This window comes from Mesoplodon densirostris, chromosome 10 (genome assembly GCF_025265405.1).
Source record: "Mesoplodon densirostris isolate mMesDen1 chromosome 10, mMesDen1 primary haplotype, whole genome shotgun sequence".
In the NCBI taxonomy this organism is placed as follows: domain Eukaryota; kingdom Metazoa; phylum Chordata; class Mammalia; order Artiodactyla; family Ziphiidae; genus Mesoplodon; species Mesoplodon densirostris.
In genome coordinates, this window is record NC_082670.1 from 21,507,339 (window position 1) to 21,526,130 (window position 18,792).

Here is an 18,792-nt window from a genome sequence, read left to right on the forward strand (position 1 = left end):
CTAAACATGCTAAGAATTTCTCCTCTGGAATAGTTGCAGCAAAACTGACATCAGCTCTCTGTGTAGAGACAACCTAGAGGATGTGCTTTAAGGGTTAAGAGACAGAATTAATTCCTGTTGGGGTTGATGATGACTATCTGAGAATCTTGAGCAAATAAGGAAAATCTGAAGAAGGTCAAATGATCTTTTTCAATCCTAAAAAGGAATTTCTCTGGTGTGTGATATTGTTCCATGATTTCTTCCATCTTGTTATACCTTCAGTATTCTTCTCCTCCATTTGAGTCTTCCTTTCATTTGAAAATGCCTCTGTCATCTTCCTCTAATTTTCATTCTATGGACCAAACTATCTCAATGTCTCTCGTAGAACTGCCTACATTGCTTCCCTTCACATCCATTCTTTTTACATTGTAAGCTTTCCAATTCTATCTTCTCTCTCCCATGATTTTCAGTTAGCCTAATTTAATCTTCTCCTTGTCATTTCCTGGTTGTTAATCTCCTGGAAATTAGCTAGGATAAATAAATATCTATTTTGCCTGATGGAAATAATCCTAATGTAAATAATTTTTAAATGGCCCATTTAATTTTAGCATGTGAATTTTAATAGAATGTAATCACATAAACATCCATGTTTCTCAATGTATAAAAACAATAAAAATGTTAACGCTGTGGATTACAGCCTTAAAATTCTGTGCTGAGCTCTAGAACATACAACTCTGGTTCTAGTAGATCTTCTCTGTGTCTATAATCGCCCTCATGAAGGTACTTATCAGTGATTATTTTCACACAGCTTTTTATCTAGTTTCTTACAAAAAGGAAAATTCAAAGGCAACAGGAATTGATGTTTCAAGTTTGTCTAGCAGTTTGCAACCCTGGCTGCATGTTAGAAATCCTGGGGAGTGTCTAAAAATTAGTGATATCTGAGCTTTATCCCAGACCAATGCATTCAGAATCTCCTGAGTAGAGCCCATTCATCTGTATGTTTTAGAAACTCCCCAGGGAAATCTAACATGTAACCAAAATTGAGAACTGCTGAGCCTATGGCCAAGAATATGAAAAAAGAATGACGATAAGGAAAAAATGTTGAAAAAGTTAATGCTTAGTACTACATTTAAATCTGCAACTATATCCTCAGAGACGGGTAAGAGTCCTCTCTTTGGCCCAGTGCTGGATTTCTGCTTGTCCAAATGCGAGGTAAAAAACCAGGCCAAACATGTTGACAGCAGCAGCAAGGAAAAAGACATTCCTCCAGCCAGACACAGAATCCTGGAGAAAAAAAATAAAAATACACAGAATTATCAGCCTCACAGTTCCTTCTCCACTAGTTCTAGAAATCCTCCATTTTGTATATTACAACACTGATCACAAAGAATCTAGGGAACAATATGCAATAACCACTGAGCACCTTGAAGTCTCAAAGAAGGTTTTATGAAACTGATGGAAACAAGAGGATGCTAAAATGAACACTGGGTTCTGGCTTGGATGAACTTTTCTTTAAACCCAAATAAATTAACCTACACTAATGTTTTTCTAGAAATTTGGATCTCAACATTCTTGAAAATATCGTATTACTCATTTTAAATTATGCCTAAAACAACAGCTTTAAGATTTTCACTCTTGTGCTCTCTCTGATTTGTTTTTTTTTGTTTTTTTTTTTTCTTTTTGCGGTATGTGGGCCTCTCACTGTTGTGGCCTCTCCCGTTGCGGAGCACAGGCTCCGGATGCGCAGGCCCAGCAGCCATGGCTCACGGGCCCAGCCGCTCCGCGGCATATGGGATCCTCCCAGACCGGGGCACGAACCCGTATCCCCTGCATCGGCAGGCGGACTCTTAACCACTTGCGCCACCAGGGAGGCCCTGTTTTGTTTTTGACTGTTGACATCAATCACACCAACCGCCTGGATGGACATCTCAATATGATGTGAGTTACATTTGGTCTGACTGTATGATTTTCCTCATCCAGCCCTTGTAAGTCACAGTTCATTTCTGACATTATAGTCAAAGTGGATTCCTAGAAATTTGGTCAAAATCAACCTGAAAATAGATCACCTAGAGATGTATTGAAAACAAAACAAATCTTTTTCTGTAAGTTGGCTCATGTCATCCTGCCATCCCAGCCTGGTTCTGCCTTTCCATCCTCCCTATCAGCCCACACTTGGTACTGAGCAATCCTCACAGGCTATGCTCCCTGCTTTGTGTCACAGCCTTTCTCTTTCCACCCAAGATTTAACCTCTCTTCAAGCTGGCCTTGGGACACTTTGGGTTTCCATTGTGTGATTTTTTTTTAGAAATTGGAATTAATCTGAACAGAATGTTCATAACCTTCCCCTTCTGATCCTGTGTCTTCATCTCTTATCCTTGACATGTATCATTCACTCTGTTCATAACCAAGAGCTGTTTCATACTTTTGTTCCTCTAGGAAGTCATATGTGCTATTTTCTCTGCCTGAAGTGTTCATTTTCATTAATCTAATACCTATTCATGTTTAGAATTTCAGCTTTTACTTCTCTTTCCCTGGGAAATATGAACTACCAGACTCTGGTTTAGAGTCCCCTAAGAATAGAGTAATTGTGTTGGCAACCAGGCTTATTTTCCCCATCAGACCATACAGTACTTGAGAACAGAGGCCCTGTTGTGAATCCCCAGTGCCTAAAACAATACCTGCCACTTGCAGATGTTCAATAAACTGGCCCAACCTGACTGATAAGGAATCCGGTGGCAGTAGAAGAGATGATTCCTGCGATGAGCCCAAATCCCCTTGAGATTCCCATGAGGAAACTTGCATACCTGCGGGGAGATGATTTTATACAGAAAGCTGCCTATCACTTTTCAGCAACTCAACTTTAATGCAGTTCAGCTCTAGTAGCAAAGTCATTTAGCCTAATGCAGTTTTTTTCTGTTCACTTCAAGATAGTTAGGGCAATGTCTGTTTGCCAAACCTGAAATCACCTATCCACCAACTCAACAACTAGGAAACAATTCTGTCTCTCAGGAGCCCAGGTTCCCATCCCAGCATCTCAGCATGGCAGGCAGTTTGTGCAGTGGATGAGACAACATACACTGGACAGACAGCCTGGGTCCAAATCCTGGCTCTGCCTTTGTGTGACCTCAGGCAGGTCACTTAAATTTCTTGTGCCTCAATCATCTCCCTTATAAAGTGAGAATAACAATAGGACATGTAGTTATGCAGACCAGATGTGTTGATATATGAGAAGTCCTTTGAATAGGATCTGGCTCAGGACAGGTGTATACATATGTGGTAGCTAATATCATCAACACTCTGGAAGCTTTTCCAAAACACGTGTGTGGGTTCTTTCCCAGAACACACAGTCTAATCTCTAGTGGAGAAGCTAAGGAAGTTTCATCTACTTGTTACTGGCCAGGATTGGGCACTGTTTTTCTAAAAACGTCTTAGGTCATGGCCACATACTGACATTTCTAGTTATTTGCTATTACTCTGCCATCATTTTGTGCATGTCAACAACAAGAAGTAGTTGCAAGAAGACTGAGGCCTAAACCTCCGGAAGGGCCTGGGGGAGGGGAACAAACAGGTAAAATCTTACCTGGGAGCGACATCTAAGGTGTTGATGATGAATCCTGAATCACACAGGTTGCTGGTCCCAGGAATAAGTATCAGCAAAATAATAGTTGTTGTGTAACTGGAAGCCACAAAAGGCAGGGCGACAGCACACAGCGATGGAAGGAGGAGCCCTGGGAAATGGGGACACACCATCAGGAAACTTCTCTGACCATGTGTGGATAAAGGGATTGGTTAACCGAGTCCCCCCATCCTTACCTAGGGATGAAAAGAGTTTTCGGACAGTGATTAATCTGAGAAGATTCCTGGACAGAAGGAAATCTGCCAACTGACCTCCTAGAATCGTACAACTTGAGGCAGCAATAAAAGGCAGGGAGGACAGAACCCCACTCTGAAGGAAGGAAATGTATACAGCGAGTAGTTACAGAGGTGCATATGGCACCAGAGTTTATCAGTTACACAGACCAACAATTAGCCCAATTGGAGTTGCTTTAAGGAAATTAGCATCCTTTTCCACATGAGGAGCACACTTTCTCAGGTAAGAGAGCCAGCACTTGCATTACACTGGTCTCCAGAGAAAAGCACTACTCATTTCTAAGGGAAATTGAAGCATCAGCTAGTATGGCAGTGTTGCATAGATACCACAGCAGCTCTACCACTTAGTAATTGTGTAATCCAGGGCAAGTCATCTCCCCTCTATGTCCCTATTTCTACACCTGTGCAACGGAAATCATTACAATGTCTCTCAATCATTGTGAGGGTTAAATGTGTAGTTATGTGTAAAGTCAGAATGTAGTAGGCAGCACAGAACTGTTTCTTCTTATTGCCATTATCATATTCATAGAAGTACAGGAAGCATACTCACATCTCTGATGTTGACATGGAGCACAGAACTGATGTACGTTGGTAGGTAAGTTATGATTATGGTGCATAACCAGAAATGGCTGAAAAAACCCGTGAAAATGGCCCAAAGTGGTAGGCATCTGACCATAGCCTTTATGGGGATGGATCGTCTAGGAGAACTGGACTGAAAGGAAATATCTAATCAGTATGGGTATTAGAACAGGACAGAGGATGCCTCTCCTGAGAGCCCCACACCCTACCCTGGAGATCTCTGCATGGCCCACAGGTAGAAGGGCTGCACTGTACCTGTTGAGCCAGTGAAGACACGATGTGGTCCTTTTCCCTGATGCTTATGCATGGGTGATGCATGGGGTCATCATAAATCACCATGAACCACAGGAGACAGCAGACACAGCCAATGCTACCTGGGAAGCTGGTGTCCAATTAGTTTTCAGGTAGATTTGTGTGCTAGGGGAAGGGAGTTTCCTCTGAAGTAGCACACCTCACCCCAAAACACACATATCAATTCATGGTTGTTCCACCATCATGAGCTAAAGTTTCCCACTTCTTCATCTCAACTCATCTACAAATCTCCTTTTGACTAAATGTAGAGTGCCATTTGTCAATGTCAGAGCCCTCTCGACAGAGCAGGAGCATGAACGTACCACTGTATAGCTGATTAGTTAATCTTCAGACTCCAGTGGATATATCGTGGTGTGTCATTAGCAACAACTTCTTAATACACACTTTACTGTCTTATTTTAGAAGATCTGAATAGTCAGGATTGAAGAGAAAAGTATTCATTCATATACAAAACAACCTGCCATAAAATGAATGTGGCAAGGAAAATTTTCCAACACATTTGCAAAAGACAGTATTATTTGTATTCAAACAATACATCCATTATGGATTTCCAGAAAAATATTTCTTGACAGTACCTGATCAACATGTGTGGACAAAAATGACCTGGGATTAGCATCATTAATGAGAAAGCCATCCTAGCTGGAACCATATTGAGAATAGAAACTTGTCTCATTGCTGAGATTTGTCACCTGAAGAGGTTCTATGTTAAAAGACTCTGTGGACTAATGTTCTTTAAATTTCCTCTAATTACTGGATTTATCCATTCTTTTATTTATAAAGCTATAAGTCAGGTACTATGATAGTACCAAAGCGATAAAAAAATATTGAATGAATTTCTTGCCTCGGTCATTTCATAATCTAGTGGAGAGGGAGAAGGGGAAATAAATAATTACATGCCAACACAGCCTAGAAAAGAAATTATCAGTAAGCATCATAGAGGACAGAAAGACTTAATCTGATGCGATAAGTCTTGGTAGTCCCCATCGGGAGGTGTACGTTTAATTTGAGCTTTGCAAGATTCACCTGGTAGAAAATAGGTTAAGGGCATCTTGGTAGAAATAATAATTATAATAAAATATGAAGACATATTGAAAATGTGCTTCACCAGCTCTAACATATTAACCACACAGAGCAACTAGACCTGGTGTTTCAGACGTGGTGGCAGAGATTCTACAGAAGATGCCTGGGGTGGGTGTGTAAGGCTACACTCCTGATTTCTCAGAAGTCAGCACCATGCAGATGGTCATCTCTTAGACTAGACTAAGAAATTTACCAACCCTCAACATTCTTTGTCATCTTCCATTTAACAACGGACATTTTCTCTCAAATGGGAAGAATGTGGGCGATAGGTAATGTAAGCATAAAAACAAATGCCTGGGAAGTGGAGGTGTTAGGAGTTAAGAGAAAGTGACTCACCAAAGATGTAGAAGATAAAAGGCCAGCCCAACACCTGTGAGATTAGTCCCCCCACACAGAGGATGATGAAGGACCCAAATGCTGCCCCTGAAGAGAAGAGGGATAAAAAAACACTGAGGAAAATAGCAAAGGTTGAGACTGACTGACTTCCCTGGATGTTGTCCCAACAAAGAGGTGGCAGACTTAGAATTACTGGGTGATGAGAGTCTTTCTTCCAGCTCACAGATCTCCCCCAATAAAGTCATGAGAAGTTATTAGAATTAATAAATAATAAAAATATGCCACCTGACACTTCAATGGCTCCTTAACTCCAATGTGACCAAATACAAATCCCTTTATTTGTCATAGAAACTCTCTGCAAACATAGCCCACCAGTATTTCCTTATAATCAGAGTTACATTCTGGCAGGGGCAATATGAGGTTGGCAACAGAAAAGGAAACTCTTACAAAAACTAATAAAATAAAGTCCTTGACCTCAAGGGGATTTCAGCCCAGTTGCAGAGAAAAACGTGAACAAAATTCACTATTATAAGTGTAACACAATGTAGACCTTGGAGTCTGAACATATTTTTCAGAGACCCATAATAAGAAATGTATCTTTCATGGCAACACAATACATACACAAATACACACACACACACACACACACACACACACTTCAAACAAGAGTTTCATGAATCAATACTTAGTCTTACAGTGTGCAATTCCCTCCAAAATTTTTCATTCTATTCTATTCACTTTCATTTTAAAAATACTGGTTTTGACCTACTTATTTGATTTTATGACCCCTTCAATGGGTCCCAATATATGCAATTTGAAAAAAAAGAATGTGGAATATAAATATGATAATAAAACTACAATTTCCTTTGAAAGTATACATGAGGAGAAAATTAAAACTGATGATAAGATTCACAAATTGTTTACATGAACTAATAGTAGGATGGATGGAATTTTGGTAAAAGAAGCTGGGAGCAAAAGACCTTCCAGGAAAATGAGCCAGTAGAAATAGAGCCAGAGAGAAGTTAAGTGCAGACTGTACATGCTACAATCTGAGCATTGCTTACAGAGGGATGTTGAGCACAAAGGCAAGTTGGGACCAAATGGTAGAGCATCTTTGTATCCATGCAATAAGGAGGTCAGTCTTCTGCAATCATGAAGGCACACACTGAAGATTCCCAAGCGGGTTAGCAAAAATGCCCTGTCTGTGCTTTAGGGAGATAACTTGGCTTTGATGAGAAGTTTGAAGGAAACAAAGCTAGAGGAGAGAGAAGACCAACTGAGCATTTGTAGATAGAGGAGATGTTGACAACTGCAATGGAAGGAGCCACACGGGACAGTGACTTTGGAGTAAAAATCTGCAGGATGCAGCCATGCATTGGACTGGAGAGTGAGAGGCTTGATGACCCTCAGTTCTGTTCTTCAAGTACACATTCTCAGTGCTACCAGTTGGGGCAAATAGCAATGATGTAGTTATCAAGTCCTTATGATCACAAGCTCTGGTGGGGGAGTGTAGCATGGTGATTGAGAGTGTGCACTCTGAGGCCAAATTGCTGGGGCTCAAATCTCAGTTCTACCGCCAGCTAGTTATTTGTCTCTGGGAAATTTACTTAATCTCTGCATACTTTAATTCCCTCCTTTGTAAAATGAGAGTTAAGATTGGTTCAAGATGGCGGAGTAGAAGGACGTGCTCTCACTCCCTCTTACAAGAACACCAGAATCACAACTAACAGCTGAACAATCATTGACAGGAAGACACTGGAACTCACCAAAAAAGATACCCCACATCCAAAGACAAAGGAGAAGCCACAATGAGATGGTAGGAGGGGCACAATCACAATAAAATCAAATCCCATAACTGCTGGGTGGGTGACTCACAAATTGGAGAACACTTATACCACAGAAGTCCACCCACTGGAGTGAAAGTTCTGAGTGCCACGTCAGGCTTCCCAATCTGGGGGTCTGGCAACGGAAGGAGGAATTCCTAGAGAATCAGACTTTGAAGGTTAGCAGGATTTGATTGCAGGACCTTGACAGGACTGGGGGAAACAGCAACTCCACTCTTGGAGGGCACACAAAAAGTAGTGTGCTCATCAGAAACCAAGGGAAGGAGAAGTGACCCCCATAGTAGACTGAAGCAGACATACCTGCTAGTGTTGGAGGGTCTCCTGCAGAGGCGGGGGGTGACTGTGTGTCACTGTCAGTACAAGGACACTGGCAGGAGAAGTTCTGGGAAGTACTCCTTGGCATGAGCCCTACCAGAGTCTGCAATTAGCCCCACCAAAGAGGCCCAGTAGGCTCCAGTGTTGGGTCGCCTCAGGCCAAACAAACAACAGGGAAGGAACCCAGCCCCACCAATCAGCAGACAAGTGGATTAAAGTTTTACTGAGCTCTGCCCACCAAGGCAACAGCCAGCTCTACCTACCACCAGTCCCTCCCATCAGGAAACTTGCACAAGCCTCTTAGATAGCTTCATCCACCAGAGGGCAGACAGCAGAAGTAAGAATAACTACAATCCTGCAGCCTGTGGAACAAAAACCTCATTCACAGAAAGATAGACAAGATGAAAAGGCAGAGGGCTATGTACCAGATGAAGGAACAAGATAAAACTCCAGAAACACAACTAAATGAAGTGGAGATAGGCAACCTTCCAGAAAAAGAATTCAGAATAATGATAGTGAAGATGATCCAGGACCTCGGAAAATGAATGGAGGCAAAGATCGAAAAGACTCAAGAAATGTTTAACAAAGATCGAGAAGAATTAAAGAACAAACAAACAGAGATGAACAACACAATAACTGAAATGAAAAATACACTAGAAGGAATCAATAGCAGAATAACTGAGGCAGAAGAACGGATCAGTGACCTGGAAGACAGAATGGTGGAATTCACTGCTGCAGAATAGAATAAAGAAGAAAGAATGAAAAGAAATGAAGAAAGCCTAAGAGACCTCTGGGACAACATTAAATGCAACAACATTCGCATTATAGGGGTACCAGAAGGAGAAGAGAGAGAAAAAGGACCAGAGAAAATATTTGAAGAGATTATAGTCAAAAACGTCCCTACCATGGGAAAGGAAATAGCCACCCAATTCCAGGAAGTGCAGAGAGTCCCATACAGGATAAACCCAAGGAGAAACATACCGAGACACATAGTAATCAAATTGGCAAAAATTAAAGACAAAGAAAAATTATTGAAAGCAGCAAGGTAAAAATGACAAATAACATACAAGGGAACTCCCATAAGGTTAACAGCTGATTTCTCAGCAGAAATTTTACAAGCCTGAAGGGAGTGGCATGATATACTTAAAGTGATGAAAAGGAAGAACCTACAACCAAGATTGCTCTACCCAGCAAGGATCTCATTCAGATTCGATGGAGAAATCAAAAACTTTACAGACAAGCAAAAGCTAAGAGAATTCAGCACCACCAAACCAGCTCTACAGCAAGTGCTAAAGGAACTTCTGTAAGTGGGAAACACAAGAGAAGAAAAGGACCTATGAAAACAAACCCAAAACAATTAATAAAATGGTCATAGGAACATACATATCAATAATTACCTTAAACGTGAATGGATTAAATGCTCCACCCAAAAGACAAAAGCTTGCTGAATGGATACAAAAACAAGACCCATATATAAATGTCTACAAGAGACCCAGTTAAGACCTAGGGACACATTCAGACTGAAAGTGAGGGGATGGAAAAAGATATTCCATGCAAATGGAAATCAAAAGAAAGCTGGAGTATCAATACTCATATCAGATAAAATCGACTTTAAAATAAAGAATTTTACAAGAGATGAGCAAGGACACTACATAATGATCAAGGGATCAATCCAAGAAGAAAATATAACAATTATAAATATATATGCCCCCACCATAGGAGCACCTCAATACATAAGGCAATGGCTAACAGCACTAAAAGAGGAAATTAACAGTAAAACAATAACAGTGGGGGACTTTAACACCTCACTTACACCAATGGACAGATCATCCAGACAGAAAATTAATAAGGAAACACAAGCTTTAAATGACACAATAGACCAGATAGATTTAATTGATATTTATAGGACATTCCATCAAAAAACAGCAGATTACACTTTCTTCTCAAGTGTTCATGGAACCTTCTCCAGGACAGATCACATCTTGGGTCACAAATCAAGCCTCAGTAAATTTAAGAAAATTGAAATCATATCAAGCATCTTTTCTGACCACAGTGCTATGAGATTAGAAATCAATTACAGGGAAAAAAACGTAAAAATCACAACCACATGGAGGCTAAACAGTACGTGACTAAGTAACGAAGAAATCACTGAAGAAATCAAAGAGGAAATCAAAAAATACCTAGAGACAAATGACAATGAAAACACGATGATCCAAAACCTGTGGGATGCAGCAAAAGTAGTTCTAAGAGGGAAGTTTACAGCAATACAATCCAACCTCAAGAAATGAGAAAAATCTCGGGCTTTCCTGGTGGCGTGGTGGTTGAGAGTCCGTCTGCCGATGCAGGGGACACGGGTTAGTGTCCCGGTCTGGGAAGATCCCACATGCCGCGAAGCGGTTGGCCTCGTGAGCCCTGGCTGCTGGGCCTGCACGTCCGGAGCCAGTGCTCCGCAACGGGAGAGGCCACAGCAGTGAGAGGCCCGCGTACCGCAAAAAAAAAAAAAAAAAAAAAAAAAAGAAGAAATGAGAAAAATCTCAAATAAACAATCTAACCTTACACCTAAAGGAACTAGAAAAAGAAGAACAAACAAAACTCAAAGTTAGCAGAAGGAAAGAAATCATAAAGATCAGAGCAGAAATAAATGAAATAGAAACAAAGAAAACAATAGCAAAGATCAATAAAATTAAAAGCTGGTTCTTTGAGAAGATAAACAAAAATGATAAACCTTTAGCCAGACTCAAGAAAAAGAGGGAGATGACTCAAATCAATAAAATTAGAAATGAAAAAGAAGAAGTTACAACAGACACCACAGAAATACAAAGCATCAAAAGAGACTACTACAAGCAGCTCTATGCCAATAAAATGGACAACCTGGAAGAAACGGACAAATTCTTAGAAAGGTATAACCTTCCAAGACTGAACCAGGAAGAAATAGAAAATATGAACAGATCAATCACAAGTAATGAAACTGAAATTGTCATTAAAAATCTTCCAACACACAGAAGTCCAGGACCAGATGGCTTCACGGGTGAATTCTATCAAACATTTAGAGAAGAGCTGACACGCATCTTTCTCAAACTCTTCCAAAAAATTTCAGAGGAAGGAACACTCCCAAACTCCTTCTATGAGGCCACCATCACCCTGATACCAAAATCAGACAAAGATACTACAAAAAAAGAAAATTACAGACCAATATCACTGATGAATATAGATGCAAAAATCCTCAACAAAATACTACCAAACAGAATCCAACAACACATTAAAAGGATCATACACCATGATCAAGTGGGATTTATCCCAGAGATGCAAGGATTCTTCAGTATATGCAAATCAATCAATGTGATACACCATATTAACAAATTGGAGAAGAAAAACCATATGATCCTCTCAATAGATGCAGAAAAAGCTTTTGACAAAATTCTACACCAATTTATAATAAAAACTCTCCAGAAAGTGGGCATAGAGGTGGTCTACCTCAACATAATAAAGGCCATGAATGACAAACCCACAGCAAACATCATCCTCAATGGTGAAAAACTGAAAACATTTCCTCTAAGATCAGGAACAAGACGAGGTGTCCACTCTTGCCACTATTATTCAACATAGTTTTGCAAGTCCTAGCCATGGCAATCAGAGAAGAAAAAGAAATAAAAGGAATACAATTTGGAAAAGAAGAAGTAAAACTGACACTGTTTGCAGATGCCATGATACTATACATAGAGAATCCTAAAGATGCCACCAGAAAACTACTAGAGCTAATCAATGAATCTGGTAAAGTTGCAGGATACAAAATTAATGCACTGAAATCTCTTGCATTCCTATACACTAATGATGAAAAATGTGAAAGAGAAATTAAGGAAACACTCCCATTTACCACTGCAACAAAAAGAATAAAATATCTAGGAATAAACCCACCTAGGGAGACAAAGACCTGTATGCAGAAAACTATAAGACACTGATGAAACAAATTAAAGATGATACCAACAGATTGAGAGATATTCCATGTTCTTGGATTGGAAGAATCAATACTGTGAAAATGACTATACTACCCAAAGCAATCTACAGATGCAATGCAATCCCTATCAAATTACCAATGGCATTTTTTACAAAACTAGAACAAAAAATCTTAAAATTTGTATGGAGACACAAAAGACCCTGAATAGCCAAAGCAGTCTTGAGGGAAAAAAACGGAGCTGAAGGAATCAGACTCCCTGACTTCAGAGTATACTACAAAGCTACAGTAATCAAGACAATATGGTACTGGCACAAAACCAGAAACAGATCAATGGAACAAGATAGAAAGCCCAAAGATAAACCCACGCACCTATGGTCAACTAATCTATGACAAAGGAGGCAAGGATATACAATGGAGAAAAGACAGTTTCTTCAATAAGTGGTGCTGGGAAAACTGGACAGCTACATGTAGAAGAATGAAATTAGAACACTCCCTAACATCATACTCAAAAATAAACTCACAATGGATTAGAGACCTAAATGTAAGACTGGACACTCTAAAGCTCTTAGAGGAACACATAGGAAGAACACTCTTTGACATAAAGCACAGCAAGATCTTTTTGATCCACCTGCTAGAGTAATGGAAATAAAAACAAAAATAAACAAATGGGACCTAATGAAACTTCAAAGCTTCTGCACAGCAAAGGAAACCATAAACAAGACCAAAAGACAACCCTCAGAATGGGAAAAAACATTTGCAAACATATCAATGGACAAAGGATTAATATCCAAAATATATAAACAGCTCATGCAGCTCAATATTAAAAAAACAAACAACCCAATCAGAAAATGGGCAGAAGACCTAAATAGACATTTCTCCAAAGAGGACATACAGATGGCCAAGAAGCACATTAAAAGCTGCTCAACATCATTAATTATTAGAGAAATGCAAATCAAAACTACAATGAGGTATCACCTCACACCAGTTAGAATGGGCATCATCAGAAAATCTACAAACAACAAATGCTGGAGAGGGTGTGGAGAAAAGGGAACCCTCTTGCACTGTTGGTGGGAATGTAAGTTGATACAGCCAATATGGAGAACAGTATGGAGGTTCCTTAGAAAACTAAACATAGAAATACCATACGACCCAGCAATCCCACTACTGGGCATATACCCTGAGAAAGCCATAATTCAAAAAGGCACATGCACCCCAATGTTTACTGCTGTGCTGTTTACAGTAGCCAAGTCATGGAAGCAACCTAAATGCCCATAGACAGATGAATGGATAAAGAAGATGTGGTACATACATACAATGGAATATTACTCAGCCAATAAAGGAACGAAATTGAGTCATTTGTAGAGACATGGATGAATCTAGAGACTGTCATACAGAGTGAAGTAAGTCAGAAAGAGAAAAACAAATATTGTATATTAATGCATATATGTGGAACCTAGAAAAATGGTACAGATGAACTGGTTTGCAGGGCAGAAATAGAGACACAGATGTAGAGAACAAACGTATGGACACCAAGGGGGGAAAGCAGCGGGGGGTGCGGGTGGGGGTGTGATGAATTGGGAGATTGGGATTGACATGTATACACTGATGTGTATAAAATGGATGACTAACAAGAACTTGCTGTATAAAAAAATAAATAAAATAAAATTCAAAAGAAAAGAAAATGAGAGTTAAAAATTATCTTTAAAGGGATATTGTGAATATTAGCTCAGAAGAGTAAAGAACTCAGAATATTGTGGGCTCTTGAAACTCTACTTTCCAGACTGATTTATCTCCTTACCACTGATAGTCTTAATTCTCATTTGCATATCTTTGCTAAAATGTTGTTTATACAGTTTACTTGGTTTTTTTTTTTTTTTTTGTATTTTTGCAAATTCTTAAAGTTCTAAACTTTTCCCTACAATGCTTTTCTGTCTACCCTCACAATGCTCACAATGGTCTTTTCTGCTTCTGAGTCTTAGTGGCTTTACAGCACAGATGTATCTGTCTTATTTTTTATGTGACTGTCTTACATTGTTGAATATTTTTACAGCACTTTTCTCCCTGTCCCTCAAACCATCCTATGCATAGAAGGAAAGATGTAATAGGGTGAAGGAGATTACAAAGTTGTGATCTATATGTATAACCTTACCTGATCCCGCAATGCTGGTGAGCTTGCTTCGTTCAAGTGGGGGAGCCCATTTTGCCCAAATTGTAAACTGACCTGTCCATGCCATTCCCTGAAATGAAAATCATTAAGACTCTTGATCTCTAGTAGAATTCAGGAATCCATATCCCACACAGAACGAGAAAGTAATCGGCTACCTGGGCCATGCCCTGGACTGTCCGAATCACAATAACCAGAATCACTCCAAAGTCAGCAGCCAGTGGTGTAAAGAGGGTGAGAAGGGAGGAGATCAGCAAACCAGCACCAAGCATCTGCTTTGCTCCAAATATCCCTGCTAAATAGCCACTTGGGATCAGAGTCAGTATTATCCCATAGTTGATGGAGCTAAAGATGATACCCTGAGTCTCTGGGCTCCATTCATATACAGAGGCCTGGGGGGAAAAAAAGGAAAATTCTTTGCTAAGAATTTCTTTTATAAAAATTCTGATTTATAGCCAGAGCTGCTTGGGGTTTTGACCCTCCTATAAAATATCAATTTTGGTTTTCCTCCATTTTTTACCAAACAAATATTCCACCTTTTCCAAACAACCAATTATATCTCTAATTTGCTCCTCTCAGAGGGAGAAAAAAATAGAGAAATGAAGAAGAAAAGGAAAAAGAATAGAGAAATGAAGAAGAAAAGAGATAAAGAAATGATTACATAGGTAGTTGATAGGAAGATGTAAATGAAATATAGTGAAAGAGCGTCTTTTAACTATTTTGGTTCTAGTAAATAATTCAGGTGACATGCTGACTCTCATTTCAAAAAATAAGGAAGGGCCTCCCTGGTGGCGCAAGTGGTTAAGAGTCCTCCTGCCGATGCAGGGGATACGGGTTCGTGCCCCGGTCTGGGAGGATCCCATATGCCGCGGAGCAGCTGGGCCCGTGAGCCATGGCCGCTGGGCCTGCGCATCCGGAGCCTGTGCTCCGCAACGGGAGAGGCCACAACAGTGAGAGGCCCACATACCGCAAAAAGAAAAAAAAAAAAAAAAAAAAAAAAGGAAAACACATCTTTACTGAATGTTGATCAAAATTAGTCCCTAAAATCAAGTTTAGGAATCATGGTCTGCCCTAGCAGAGGTGACTTCCTAAAACACATATTACACATTAATAAGATCACTTTTTCTTCTGATGTAACCCAATAAATAATTTTGGTAGACCACTAGATACATGGCATCATGGTATAAATTGAAGTAAAGAGCAAAAAAATGTAAAATATGAAATATTTTGTCCACTTAAAATAACTATAAATAATACAAGATATATGACTCATGTCAGAATTCAAGTTTGAGGATGAATGGCAGTAAAATAGGGACTTTAAGAAGAGGCAAGAACAATGTGGGAAGGTCCCAGGAAGGAAGAAGTATTTGAACTGTTCTTTGAAGAATGCCTATGATTTGTGTAAAGAGAAATAGGAAAACTCATTCTTATTGAAGAAAAACAGCAAAAGTGGACTTGCAGTATTTGGAATGATACCCAATGAAACTAACCGGGACTCTGACTTGCTCAGAGCAAAGACTCTCCCTGAGCCATTGACAGCAGATATGAGTGTGCTGAGAAGTGGGCCCAGGTTCTGGAGAAGTACAGCATCTTAAGAGAGGAGTTCGCGACTTGAAGGTATTCTGGATTCTTAAGCACAGGTGTGTGAATGTGTAGAATGAATGATGGAAGAAAGACTGGAGACAGAGAGGTCATTATAAAAAAAGCTGACTCCAAGGTAACAAAATCATAAAATATGAGGATGACTTTAGAAATGTAAAAAAAATGTTAGTTTAAAGAAAAAATTTAAATGGGTTATAATCGTGATTCTTATACAAATAAAAAATGAACATGTAATAAAGATTTTATTTAACTCATGGATTAATGGGGGAATTGGTAAGATGTTACAACTGGCCCAAAGGAGAATTCAAAGACCCACACATTTATAAGTAGGAAGTAATGCTGAAATAGATTTTAAATATATAGCAAAACTGGCTTATTCAACTGAGGGGCAAGTGGAGGAGAGTAGCAATTGATTTTTCACAGAAGAAAATTCATTTGCAGAGCTATGGGCAAGAATCATTTGCATTACTATTTATTATATAGAACTTACTGAGTTGTAAAATGGCTCAAAGACTATGAAAAGTACAGAGACCTGCTTAGAATCAGGCAGAAGGATATGCATAGATATATCCTAGTGCCTAGTTTTTCATTGAAGATACCCAGTAATCTATTCCTTTCTAGAAGTGTTCACAATTTTTTCCTATAGTCCCCACCCCCAACCTTGTAATCATAATAATCTCAGTGAGACTATTTTAATCACAGAGGTAAGCAATATCTCAAAGAAAAGTACTTCCAGTCCTTTTTAGTTTGCCACTGAAAATTCATGCTTCTATATGCCACAGAATCAAGATACAATTCTTCCTTTCAAACTGGCTTTTCCCTCTCAACAAAGAGCCTTGTTCTCCATTATACTTACTCCCGAATTAAATTCCTTGGTGGATCTGTTGGGGTGATTGAGGGTGAATGCAAGAGATCTTTCTGTGGAGGCATTGAATAAAGCAGGCTGCTGAGTGCTATTCACCATGGCAATGATTGCAATGCTCAGACTCACACGCTGGGTTATCACAGTAAAGTTTGAGAAGTGCATGATGAGAGCCAGTCCATAGCGTAATGAACAGAATTCAGGAACTAGAGAATAACACAGATGTCTGCAGTGAGTATCCTGACTGAGATCACCTTCTTTCCATTTCTCCCGCTGCTAAGTCTGAGAAAACTACAGATGATTTCATGCAGTCCCACTATCTTTTTTCACCGAAATAATCATAATGACAACCCTTCTTTGTCATATTCTTTAGTTGGCTTCAAGACAATAAATCGGGGATTTTACCATCAAGTAAAACAAATATGGCCTTATTTCAGAGGTGTGGGAAGCAGATGAAAATATAAGAAAAATTAAATGAAGGCATTTATGTCACATTGTTCCAAAATAAAGTGAATGAGGAAGATGGGGGAAGAGCCAGTCACAGAACCTGAGTCTCCTAGTCTCAAGTCTGTGGTCCCATCTGTTTTGCTTATTCATCTACCATAAAGCTTGAAAGTTTATACTTAGAGAGCTGCCTTTGAATTAAGTGAACATCCAAGGGTTCTCTTTTAAAATACCTGATACATAGTGTATAAATGAGCACAACCACTAACTCCTTAGTGTAATGTTCACTTGGAAGTATTTTTGTTGTATGTCACTAGGCTCTGCCTTCACATATATTCAGCTTAAAAGAAACTAATATGGGGAACCATTTTTACTGTTTGTAGGTGATATGGTACTGGAGGAACTGTCATTGTGTTACAAGAGCAACAAGTTCTTTTAGGTCCCCGTGAAGTGGAACAATGGGCCTATATTGAAAGGGTTCCCATGTGAATGATGGATTAAATTTTTTTGCACATTTGGAGAAATGGGACTAAAGAGAAACAAAGAGAGAACCTGTGAAGAAACAGATAAACATATAAAAATATATATATAATGGGAGAAATAATTTTTAATGGCCAAATAGGCTCAGGGATGAGATTTGGTTGCCTGCAAAATAATTATTTCCCTATTACTGGACTTTTCCAAAGCTCATGGGAAATAACCAGCTACATAGCAAAGATATTGTAGCAGGAACTCATATATGGGTTAGGGGTTTGTTTAAAATGACTTTTTCTGGACTCATTCCATTCCTTATGTCCTGGGATTCAGTGACCATTTGACGTAATTTCTCATAGATACCTCATTGGGGCTCCCTAAGGAAAAAGTAGCAGGTAACAGGATGAGGGGCTGGATCTGGTCCAATGTTATACTGGGAGAATCTCCACAACAGGGAGGCTTGATAAAAAACAAAGGAGAAGGAATGGAGAACGAGGATGTGGAAATAAAGCTTCCACTTGTCCATAAGGTAGCCTGCAAATACAAGATGTGACTTGGGACTTCCCTGGTGGTCCAGTGGTTAAGACTCCATGCTCCTGATACAGGGGGTCCCGGGTTCGATCCCTGGTCAGGGAACTAGAGTCCACATGCCGCAACTAAAGGTCTTGAGTGCCGCAACTAAGAGCCGGTGTAGCCAAATAAATAAATTTTAAAGAAAAAGAGAGAGAGAGATATGTGGCTCTACCTTTCCTGGTGGAAGGCTTCTCATCCATTTGGCTCCTCTGGGAAATGATACCACACTTTGTGGGGGAGATTCCCTCTGCCCTGAATCTCTTTTACCACGATGGGCTTTTATCTATGGGGAAGAAGAACAATCCAAAACAAGACACACAAATAATTTTCTCGTGTTAATGTTGCATTCTCTCAGCATCAATGAAATTTTGACCCAACACAGGTATATGATTTACATTTTGCT

The 18,792-nt window shown here is 39.6% G+C and overlaps 1 protein-coding gene across 1 annotated transcript; it reads right to left on the minus strand.

The window, feature by feature from the left end:
• Window positions 1–1,128: 1,128 nt before the first annotated feature.
• Window positions 1,129–18,589, minus strand: SLC17A2 (solute carrier family 17 member 2). The gene is made up of 11 exons (XM_060110401.1): window positions 18,562–18,589; window positions 16,893–17,104; window positions 14,593–14,826; window positions 14,420–14,507; window positions 6,157–6,243; window positions 4,684–4,802; window positions 4,400–4,561; window positions 3,793–3,925; window positions 3,560–3,707; window positions 2,693–2,783; window positions 1,129–1,263 (listed from the first exon to the last, which is right to left on the minus strand). The coding sequence occupies exons 1-11, from the start codon at window positions 18,587–18,589 to the stop codon at window positions 1,129–1,131; spliced, it is 1,437 nt and encodes a 478-aa protein (XP_059966384.1).
• Window positions 18,590–18,792: the final 203 nt, after the last annotated feature.